The sequence below is a fragment of the Eschrichtius robustus genome, chromosome 3, assembly GCF_028021215.1.
Source record: "Eschrichtius robustus isolate mEscRob2 chromosome 3, mEscRob2.pri, whole genome shotgun sequence".
Classification (NCBI taxonomy): Eukaryota; Metazoa; Chordata; class Mammalia; order Artiodactyla; family Eschrichtiidae; genus Eschrichtius; species Eschrichtius robustus.
This window is the reverse complement of record NC_090826.1, coordinates 164,328,597-164,341,100: the sequence shown is the minus strand read 5'-3', so window position 1 is coordinate 164,341,100 and position 12,504 is coordinate 164,328,597. Positions and strand designations below refer to the sequence as shown.

Sequence of the window (12,504 nt, the reverse complement as noted above, 5' to 3'; positions counted from 1 at the left end):
TAATCAAGACAGTTTGGTACTGGCACAAAAACAGAAACATAGATCAATGGAACAGGATAGAAAGCCCAGAGATAAACCCACGCACATACGGTCACCTTATCTTTGATAAAGCAGGTAAGCATATACAATGGAGAAAAGACAGCCTCTTCAATAAGTGGTGCTGGGAAAATTGGACAGGTACATGTAAAACTATGAAATTAGAACACTCCCTGACACCATACACAAAAATAAACTCAAAATGGATTAAAGACCTAAATGTAAGGCCAGACACTATCAAACTCTTAGAGGAAAACATAGGCAGAACACTCTATGACATAAATCACAGCAAGATCCTTTTTGACCCAGCTCCTAGAGAAATGGAAATAAAAACACAAATAAACAAGTGGGACCTAATGAAACTTAAAAGCTTTTGCACAGCAAAGGAAACCATAAACAAGACCAAAAGACAACCCTCAGAATGGGAGAAAATATTTGCAAATGAAGCAACTGACAAAGGATTAATCTCCAAGATTTACAAGCAGCTCATGCAGCTCAATAACAAAAAAAACAAACAACCCAATCCAAAAATGGGCAGAAGACCTAAATAGACATTTCTCCAAAGAAGATATACAGATTGCCAACAGACACATGAACGAATGCTCAACATCATTAATCATTAGAGAAATGCAAATCAAAACTACAATGAGATATCATCTCACACCGGTCAGAATGGCCATCATCAAAAAATCTAGAAACAATAAATGCTGGAGAGGGTGTGGAGAAAAGGGAACACTCCTGCACTGTTGGTGGGAATTTAAATTGATACAGCCACTATGGAGAACAGTATGGAGGTTCCTTAAAAAACTAAAAATAGAACTACCATACGACCCAGCAATCCCACTACTGGGCATATACCCTGAGAAAACCATAGGTCAAAAAGAGTCATGTACCAAAATGTTCATAGCAGCTCTATTTACAATAGCCAGGACATGGAAGCAACCTAAGTGTCCATCATCGGATGAATGGATAAAGAAGATGTGGCACATATATACAACGGAATATTACTCTGCCATAAAAAGAAACGAAATGGAGGTATTTGTAGTGAGGTGGATGGAGTTAGAGTCTGTCATACAGAGTGAAGTAAGTCAGAAAGAGAAAAACAAATATATTATGTTAACACATATATATGGAATCTAAGGAAAAAAAAAAAAAGGTCATGAGGAACCTAGTGGCAAGATGGGAATAAAGACACAGACCTACTAGAGACTGGACTTGAGGATATGGGGAGGGGGAGGGGTAAGATGTGACAGGGTGAGAGAGTGTCATGGACATATATACACTACCAAACGTAAAACAGATAGCTAGTGGGAAGCAGCCACATAGCACAGGGAGATCAGCTCGGTGCTTTGTGACCACCTTGGGGGGGGGATAGGGAGGGTGGGAGGGAGTGAGACGCAAGAGGGAAGAGATATGGGAACATATGTATATGTATAACTGATCCACTTTGTTATAAAGCAGAAACTAACACACCATTGTAAAGCAATTATACTTCAATAAAGATGTTAAAAAATAAAAAAATAAAAAATAAAAAACCCTCAACTCCCAATAAACAAAAGTCCAGTACCAGAAGGCTTCACAGGTGAATTCTACCAAACATTTAAAGAAAAGTTAATGCCTAACCTTCTCAAACTATCCCAAAAAAATGCAGAGGAAGAAATGCTTCCAAAGTCATTCTATGAACATGCATCACCCTGATACCAAAACCAGACAAAGATATCACAACAAAAGAAAATTACAAGCCAATATCATTGATGAACACAGATACAAAAATCCTCAACAAAATGTTAGCAAACTGAATTCAACAATACATTAAAAGAAACATATACCATGATCAAGTGGGATTTATCCTGGGATGTAAGGATAATTCAGTAACTGCAAATCAATCATTGTGATACAGAGTATACAGGGAACATGCTGGGTATACAGGGAACATACTTCAACATAATAAAGGCCATATATGACAAGCCCATAGCTAACATCATCCTCAATGGTGAAAATCTGAAGGCATTTCTTCTAACATCAGGAACAAGAGTGCCTACTCTTGCCACTTTTATTCAACATAGTATTGGAAGTCCTAGCCACAATAATCAGACAAGAAAAGAAATACAAGGAATCTAAATTGGAAAGAAAGAAGTAAAACTGTCGCTGTTTGCAGAGGTCACAATACTACAGACAACAGATCCTAAAGATGCCACCAAAAAACTATTAAAACTAATAAATGAATTTAGTAAAATTGCAGGATATGATACAAAGTTAATATACAGAAATCTGTTGTATGTCTATACACTAACAACAAACAATCAGAAAGAGATTAAGAAAACAATCTCATTTACAATCGCATCAAAAGGAATAATACCTAGTAAAAATCTAACCAATGAGGTAAAATACTTTAAAAATTATAAGACGCTGATGAAAGAAACTGAAGACAACACATAGAAAGATAAACCATGCTTGTGGATTGTAAGAATTAATATTGTTAAAATGACAATACTACCCAAGGCAATCTAGAGAATGAATGCAATACCTATCAAAATACCAATGGCATTTTTCACAGACCGAGACCAAATAATTCTTAATTGTGAAGTCAAAAGACCTCAAACAGTCAAAATAATCCTGAGAAAGAACAACAAAGCTGGAAGTGTCATCTTCCCTAATTTCAAACTATACTACAAAGGTAATCAAAACAGTATGGTACTGGGAATTCCCTGGTGGTCCAGCAGTTAGGACTCCATGCTTCCACTGCAGGGGGCACAGGTTTGATTCCTGGTCAGGGAACTAAGATCCTGCAAGCTGCGTGGCATGGCCAAAAAAACGAAAAACAAAAACAAACAAACCAAAAAACCCAGTATGGTACTGGCAGCAAAAAACAGACGCATAGATCAATGGAACAGAATAGAGAGCTCAGAGATAATCCCACACTTACATGTTCAATTAATCTATGACAAAGGAGGCAAGAATATACAACAGGAAAGACAACCTCTTTAATAAATTGTGTTGGGAAAACTGGACAGCTACTGCAAAAAATCAAACTGGACTACTGTCTCACACCATATAGAAAAATAAACTCAAAGTAGATTAAAAACTTAAGTGTAAAACCTGAAACCACAAAAATCTCTAGAAGAAAATATAAGTAGTATGCTCTTTGACATTGGTCTTAGCAATATTTTACTGGATATGTCTCCTCAGTCAAGGGAAACAAAAGCAAAAACAAACAAGCGGGACTACATTAAATTGAATTTTGCACCGTGAAGGAAACTATCAACAAAACAAAAAGACTGCCTACTGAATGGAAGAAGATATTTGCAAACAATGTATCTAATAAGGGGTTAATAACTAAAATATACAAAGAATGTATACAACTCAACATCAACAAAACCCCAAACAACCTGATTAAAAATGGGCAGGGCTTCCCTGGTGGCGCAGTGGTTGAGAATCTGCCTGTCAATGCAGGGGACACGGGTTCGACCCCTGGTCTGGGAAGATCCCACATGCCGCGGAGCAACTAGGCCCGTGAGCCACAACTACCGAGCCTGCGCGTCTGGAGCCTGTGGTCCGCAACAAGAGAGGCCGCGATAATGAGAGGCCCATGCACCGCGATGAAGAGTGGCCCCCGCTTGCCGCAACTAGAGAAAGCCCTCGCACAGAAACGAAGACCCAACACAGCCAAAAATAAATAAATAAATAAATCATTTAAAAAAAATGTTAAAATGATAATATTAAAAAAAAAAGTTATAAAAAAAAATGGGCAGTGGAATGGAATAGACATTTTTCCAAAAAATATATACAGATGGCCAACAGACACATGAAAATATGCTCAATATCACTAATCATCAGGGAAATGCAAATCAAAACTGTAATGAGATATCACCTCACACCTGTCAGAATAGCTATTATCAAAAAAGACAAATAAGTGTTGATGTGGAGAAAAAGGAACCCTTGTGAATTGTTGGTGGGTATGTAAATTGAATGCCACTATAGAGTATGGAGGTTCCTCAAAAAATTAAAAACAGAACTAGCATATGATCCAGCAAGTCCACTTCCAGATATTTATTTGAAGAAAACAAACACACTAATTTGAAAAAAATATATGCAACCCCATGTTCACTACGGCATTATTTACAATAGCCAAGACGTGCAAACAACCTAAATGTCCACTAATGGATAAAGAAAATGCAGTGTGTATATATGTGTGTGTGTGTGTGTGTGTGTGTGTGTGTGTGTGTGCGCGCATATATATATTAAGGTCATATATACAGAAAACAGATAGGTGGTTGTCAGAGGCAGGGGGTAGGGGTGGAAGAAATCAATGAACTGGATATTTTTTTTAGATTAAATAAATTGAATAAAAAATAAAGAAAAAGATAGGAGCTTTTCAGTACATTTATCAAAATTAGGTAACTATTATTTAAAAGTAGCAATAGATTCATCTACTCATGTATGTACAAGGTCATATGCTGTCAAAGGCCAATACCAAAGAAGATGAATTCCAAATAAAAATAGGAGGAAGCCAAGTTGGATAAGTTTCACAAAAGAAACCAAGTGGACTTCCTTGGTGCAAAGATATTTGGCAGCTTTCTCAGGCATGACCACTTTTCCTTCCCATTTCCCTCACTTCATCCTACAACATGTAGCCTTATAAATGCCTGAGCATTACATTATAAATTGTGAGTGAGTTCATGAGATCCGAGCAGAGATTCTCTTAAAATAATAGGATGAAAAAAATAAAATAATAGGATGGCATCCAGGCCTTTCAAGGCCTGATTGATTGTTCACTATACACTAAATCTCCCAGAATTAGTATTGGCAAGTAGAGAAGAAAGGAAAAGAGGAAACAAAAGGGGAGAGAAGTTATTGATTTTTCCTGTCCAAACATGTCTAAGGGAGAGGATAACTCTTCCAGGCTACCTGAACTGTGGCCCATCTCTTGTGAAGACTGATTCCACCAAAAAAAAAAGTGAATTGTCTTCTGTAATTTGCTTAAATGGAGAGAATAAGTAAGCAGGACAATGCCTTGTCCTGAAATTATCTTACCTACGTAACAGATATATTTCTGATTAAGTTAATTAATTGCATTCTGGCTTATATACCTCAGGCTCTTGTGAATTAGTTACAGTGAGTAACCAATTCTTCTGGCCCTGATAAATCTGAACAGTGTTAAGAACCCATATAACGATTAGTAAGTTTCAGCACTGGAATCAGGACCATTGTAAGCTCTTCCTTCTTTTCACACTTACACTGCTCCTACACCAGTGGTTCCTAATTTTTAACTCAAGAACCCCTTTCGGGGGAAAAAGTCGAGAAGGGATGCGGTAGCATGGTGGATCGCAGTCTAACATGGCTAGGACATACAACTGAAGAGGAACAGGGTGGCATTAACGTGTCAGTGGTGTGAAGAAAGTCAGACACACAGGCTGTACTTGTCTCCTCCCTTGCCTGAGGCACACATGCTATCTGATCGTTACCCTCGCAGGCTTGACACATTCAGTATGAGACAATTTTCAACACAGTCTCTAGGATGCTACTACCAATTAATCAGAGTTGGCATAAAAAAAAAAAAAAGCCTATCTGCTATCCAGGTCTAGCTCATGAAGGGCCTCACATCTGCAGAGATGGACTTCAGTCACTGGTGCTCTAGGACTGTGAACCAAAATAACCCAAACCTCACCCAGAACCTTCCTACCTACACATCAATGATTCACAACCTTGGCAGTGCATTAACATTACTGGGGAGTTTTCAAAAAGCCCAGTGCCCAGGCCACATTCCACACCAATCAAACCCACATCTCTGGTCATCTGTTTTGGGCTCCCTCCCAAAGCTGAGAACCACTGACCTATCCTTCGAGGCCCCACTCCACACCTACTGAATCAGAATGTCCAGATGCCAGGGTCAAAATATGTATTTGAAAAAATCTCCCTGGGTGATTCTGATATATAAAGTCCCAGCTCTAAGAGTCATTGCCAAAGCAATAAGCCAGGGAAGTATTTTAAAGAAGGTGATAACAGGGTCAGATTTTATTGTTTATTGAAGTATAGTTGATTTACAGTATTGTTAGTTTCAGGTGTACAGCAAAGTGATTTAGTTATACGTGTATATATATATATTTTCACATCATTTTCCATTATAGGTTATTACAAGATATTGAACATAGTTCCTTGTGTTATATAGTAAATCCATGTTGCTTATCTATTTTATGTATAGTAGTTTGTAGCTGTTAATCCCCTTCTCCTAATTTATTCGCCCTTTCCCCTTTGGTAACCACAAATTTGTTTTCTATGTCTGAGTCTGTTTCTGTTTTGTATATAGATTCATTTGTATCAATTTTTAGGCTCCACATATAAGTGATATCATGTAATATTTGTCTTTCTCTGTCTGACTTCACTTAGTATGGTATTCTCTAGGTCCATCCACGTTGATGCAAATGGCAATATTTCATTCTTTTTTAATGTCTGAGTAATATACACCACATCTCCTCAAACCAATTGTCTGTTGACGAGCACTTGGGTTGTTTCCATGTCTTGGCTATTGTAAACAGTGCTGCTATGAACACTGGGGTGCATTTATCTTTCTGAATTAGAGTTTTCCTCTTTTCTGGATATATGCCCAGGAGTGGGATTGCTGGATCATATGGTAGCTCTATTTTTAGTTTTTTAAGGAATCTCCATACTGTTTTCCATAGTGGCTGTATCAATTTACATTCCCACCAACAGTGTAGAAGGCTTCTCTTTCCTCCACACCCTCTCCAGCATTTATTATTTGTAGACTTTTTGATGACAGCCATTCTGACTGGTGTGAGGTGATAGCTCATTGTGGTTTTGTCATTTCTCTAATAATTAGTGATGTTGAGCATCTTTTCATGTGCTTCTTGGCCACATGTATGTCTTCTTTGGAGAAATGTCTATTTAGATCTTCTGACCATTTTTTAATTGGATTTTTTAAAATATTGAGTTGTATGAACTGTTTGTTTATTTTGGACATTAACCCCTGTTTGGCTGCATTGTTTGCAAATGTTTTCTCCCAGTCCGTAGGGTGTCTTTTCATTTTGCTGATGGTTTGCTTTGCTGTGCAAAAGGTTTTAAGTTTAATTAGGTTCCATTTGTTTACTTTTGCTTTTATTTCTTTTGCCTTGGAATACAGATCTAAGAAAATATTGCTATGATTTATGTCCAAGAATGTTTTGCCCAGGTTCTCTTGTAGAAGTTTTATGGTATCATGTCTTATATTTAGGTCTTTAAACCATTTTGAGCTTATTTTTGTATATGGTGTGAGGGAGTGCTCTAATTTCATTGACACATGAAGTTGTCCAGCTTTCCCAACACCACCTGCTGAAGAGGCTGTCTTTTCTCCACTGTATATTCTTGCCTCTTTTGTCAAAGATTAATTGCCTATAGGTGTGTGGTTTTATTTCTGGGCTCTCTATTCTGTTCCATTGATCTGTCTGTTTTTGTGCCAATACCACACTGTTTTGATTACAATAGCTTTGTAGTATTGTCTGAAGTCTAGAAGGGTTATGCCTCCAGCTTTGTTCTTTTTCCTCAGGATTGCTTTGGCAATTCTGCGTCGTTTGTGGTTCCATATTAATTTTAGGATTATTCGTTCTAGTTCTGTTAAAAATGTCACGGGTAATTTGATAAGGATGACATTAAATCTGTAGATTTCTTTGGACAGTATGGCCATTTTAACAATATTAATTCTTCCAGTCCAAGAGCATGGGCTATCTTTCCATTTCTTTGAATCATCTTCAGTTTCCTTTATCAATGTTTTACAGTTTTCATCATATAGGTCTTTCACCACTTTGGTTAAGTTTATTCCTAGTTTTTTTTTTTGATGAGATTTTAAACGGGATTTTTTTTTTTACTTTTTCTTTCTGATATTTCATTGTTACTGTAAAGGACTGCAACAGATTTCTGTATATTAATCTTGTATCCTGTTACCTTGCTGAATTCATTTATTAGTTCCAATAGTTTCTGTGTGGAGTCTTTAGGGTTCCCTATATAGGGTATCATGTCATCTGCAATTTTACCTCTTTCCTTCCAATTTGGATATCTTTTATTTCTTTTTCTTGTCTGACTGCAGTGGCTAGGACGTCCAATACAAAGTTGAACAGAAGTGATGAGAGTGGGCATCTCTGTCTTGTTCCTGAATTTAGTGGGAAGGCTTTCAGCTTTTCACTGTTGAGTTTTATGTTGGCTATGCATTTGTGGTAAATGGCTTTTATTATGTTGAGATATGTTCCCTCTATACCCACTTTGGTGAGAGTTTTTATCATGAATGGATGTTGAATTTTATCAAATGCTTTTTCTGCATCTATTGAGATGATCCTATGATTTTTGTCTTCTCTTTTGTTAATGTGGTATCACACCGACTGATTTGCATATGTCGAACCATCCTTGGGAACAGGGTCAGATTTGCATCATAGATTTCTTATACAGCAGTGGGAAGATGAATTAGAAAGAAATCATAGGAAGGCTATGAACAGTTCAGCTGAAAGATAAGGGCCTGAACTATTAACAGAGTGAAAAGACAACCCCACAGACTGGGAGAAAATATTTGCAAATCACGTATCTGATAAGGGATTAATACACAGAATATATACAGAGCTCCTCGAACTCAACAATACAGTACAAAAATGGGCAAACGACATGAATAGACATTTCTCTAAATAAGATATACAAATAAGCCAATAAGCACATGGAAAGAAGTTCAACATCACTAATCATTTAGGGAACTGCAAATCAAAACCATAATGAGAGATCACCTCACAACTATTAGGATGGCTACTATTAAAAAAAAAAAAAAAAAAAAGGAAATAGCAAGTGTTGGTAAGGATGTGGAGAAATTGGAACCTTTGTGCACAGTTGGTGGGAATGTAAAATGGTGCAGCTACAGTGGAAAATAGTTTGTTGGTTCCTCAAAAATTTAAAAATAGAATTACCACAGGATCCAGCAATTGAATTTCTGGGAATATACCCAAAAGAACTGAAAGAAGGGTCTTGAAGAGATATCTGCACACCCAATTTCATAAAGGCATTATTCAAAATAGACAAAAATAGAAGTAACCCAAGTGTCTATGGACAGATGAAATGGATAAGCAAAATATGGTATATACAATCAGCCCTCCATATTCATGATTTCTGTGTCCACAGACTCATCCAATGTCAAATCCAAATTATTCGGGAAAAAACTTACAGAAATTTCCAAAGAGCAAAACTTGAATTTGCCTCATGCCACCAACTATTAACATACCATTTACAATTATTTACATAGTATTTACATACGTATTATAAAGTAATCTATAGATGATTTAAAGTATACAGGACAATGTCTATAAGTTATATGAAAATAGTATGCTATTTTATATAAGGGACTTGAGCATCATGGATTTTGGTACCTGTGGGGCATCCTGGAACCAATCCTCTGAAGATACTGAGAAACAACCCTATATACAATGGAATATTATTTGGCCTCAAAAGAAAGGAAATTCTGACACATGTTACAACATGGATGAACTCTGAGGACATTATCCTATGTAAAATAAGCTGATCACAGAAGGACAAATTCTGCATGATTCCACTCATGAGGTTCTAGTGTGGTCAAACTCATAGACACAAAGTAGAATTGTGTTTGCCAGGAACTGGGGAAAAAGGGGAAAGGAGAGTTATTTTTTAATGGGTATGGAGTTTCAGTTTTGCAAGATGAAAACAATTCTGGAAATGGATGGTGGTGATGGTTGTATAATAATATGAAAGTACTTGATACCACTGAACACTTAAAAATGGTTAAGATGGGGAATTTTATGTCATGTGTATTTTACCACAATTAGAAGGAAGAGAGAGAGAGAGAAGAGAAGAGGGATAAGAGCCTGAACTAAGGTAGTTGTGATGGATTTGGAGAAAAATCTAGAATGATGCCTACGTTCAGGACCGGGCAGATGACAGTGCCACCAACTGAGATGGAAAATACAGAAGGAAGAAGAGGGTTCGGTGGAAAGAAGTTTAGATTTTACACGTGAAATCTGAAGTGCCTGAGGCAGCTATATTGAGGATACCGGACAGATGGTAATTCAACTTATCTACCATGGGGATCCAGGGTATGTGAAAGAGGAAAGGGAAGGGAAGCTTGGGGGAGGGGGAGAGAGGACGTAAAAAAGGAGGAGGTAATGAAGGAGAAAAATTGAAGAGTAAAAATATTTGAAATCTCTATGAAGTAAAGAGAATATAATTTCTGGAGCCAGATAGCTGGGTTCTCATCCTAACTTGGCCATTTACTCACTATAGGACTTTGGCAAATTTCTTAGCCTCTCTGTGACTCATTTTCCTCATTTGTAAAATGGAGATAACACCTCAAGGAGTGTTCAAAAAGACTGAGTAATCTAATTTATGTAAAGAACATAAGAGAGTGTCTGAAACACAGTAAGTGCTTCATCAGGTCTTAGCTGTTATTTTCACTACACTGAGGAAAAGTAAAAATGAAATAAAGAAAAATATTATTTTAGAGACCTGGATACAAAGGAAAGGGTTACCTGTTTTTGTGTTGGACCTTGTTTTGAAAAATAACCAAAGGAGAAGAGCCATGGAAACTATAGGAAAAAAAAAAAACCTTTAGTGATATTTTCAAAAATTCATGGAAAATATTTCTAAAGGTCTAATTTCATAGAAATATTACTTACTTTTATGAGGAGTTGCCTTCCAATGCCAAACTTCACAAAGAATAAAAAGAAAAGTCCAGCAAACATCAGCTTAATAACAGAGGTGACACCTCCCACAGTTACATAAGCAGCATACTGAACCTAGATGAAGAATATAAAGTCAGGATGTTACTCCCTACTTTCTTAGGCCAAGTAATACAAGAATGTTAGCTACTAATAACTTACTCTATAGTCATAAATATCGAACAAAAGCAGTTTCCATTTTATGAATGTGTCATAACAAAAGCTTGTTCAGAAATCAGACACTGGGAGGACATTTTTAAAAAGAAATTATTAAAATGGGCAGAAGGCCTAAATAGACATTTTCCAAAGAAGATACACAGATTGCCAACAAACACATGAAAGGATGCTCAACATCACTAATCATGAGAGAAATGCAAATCAAAACTACAATGAGGTATCACTTCACACCAGTCAGAATGGCCATCATCAAAAAATCTACAAACAATAAATGCTGGAGAGGGTATGGAGAAAAAGGGAATCCTCTTGCACTGTTGGTGGGAATGTAAATTGATACAGCCACTATGGAGAACAGTATGGAGGTTCCTTAAAAAACTAAAAATAGAACTACCATACGACCTAACAATCCCACTACTGGGCATATACCCTGAGAAAACCATAATTCAAAAGTAGTCATGTACCACAATGTTCACTGCAGCTCTTTTACAATAGCCAGGACATGGAATCAACCTAAATGTCCATCAACAGACGAATGGATAAAGAAGATGTGGCACATATATACAATGGAATATTTTATGGAATCAGCCATAAAAAGAAACAAAATTGAGTTATTTGTAGTAAGGTGGATGGACCTAGAGTCTGTCATACAGAATGAAGTAAGTCAGAAAGAGAAAAACAAATACCGTATGCTAACACATATATATGGAATCCAGAAAAAAAAAAAGGGTTCTGAAGAACCTAGGGGCAGGACAGGAATAAAGATGCAGACGTAGAGAATGGACATGAGGACACGGGGAGGGGGAAGGGTAAGCTGGGACAAAGTGAGAGAGTGGCATGGACATATATACACTACCAAATGTAAAACAGACAGCTAGTAGGAAGCAGCCACATAGCACAGGGAGATCAGCTCGGTGCTTTGTGTCCACCTAGAAGGGTGGGATAGGGAGGGTGGGAGGGAAAAGCAAGAGGGAGGAGATATGGGGATATATGTATATGTATAGCTGATTCACTTTGTTATACAGCAGAAACTAACACACCATTGTAAAGCAATTATACTCCAATAAAGATGTTAAAAAAAAAAATTGTTGCAAAAGGTAATTAGCTCCCCCTACTTGAACACAAAAGTCCACATAATCTATATATAAAAAGTCCGTAACAATATACCTGAGTTTAACAACTATACATTATGAGTGTAGACTCCACTTACGACCTCTTCTATAAGAAAATACTCTTTTTTTTTGTTTTTAACTTGAGATAGTTTCCTCTTCAAGTCTCAGCAGTGGGAATAATTACTTCCCTCACCAAATGGAGTAGGATAGTTCTCTAGAGGTAGCAGGGAGATACGAGAGAAGAACCTAGACACCTCCATAAGCAACAGAAAGAGTATTAGCAGCTGAAACTCTGAACACGACTGTTGGGTGTTTACGATACCAGGATTTCCTATATTGAACTTGCTGCTATTGTGTTACATTAAAAAGGTATTCAGAAGGTCAGATTTGAATTATGGGAGAAGGCTATTACCACCCCCCATAAAATGCAAAATGTTCTACACTACTAATTCTTTATGCTTCCAGAAACT

At 37.0% G+C, this 12,504-nt stretch overlaps 1 protein-coding gene across 1 annotated transcript in view; it reads right to left on the bottom strand.

Moving 5' to 3' along the window:
* Positions 1 to 12,504, bottom strand: part of SCCPDH (saccharopine dehydrogenase (putative)) — a 46,176-nt gene that overhangs the window by 14,713 nt on the left and 18,959 nt on the right. Inside the window, exons 8-9 of the mRNA XM_068541716.1 lie at positions 10,707 to 10,826; positions 10,560 to 10,616 (exon numbers count right to left, since the gene is read on the bottom strand). Coding sequence (XP_068397817.1) covers positions 10,560 to 10,616; positions 10,707 to 10,826 — 177 coding nt within the window. The remainder of the gene's footprint in view (positions 1 to 10,559; positions 10,617 to 10,706; positions 10,827 to 12,504) is intronic.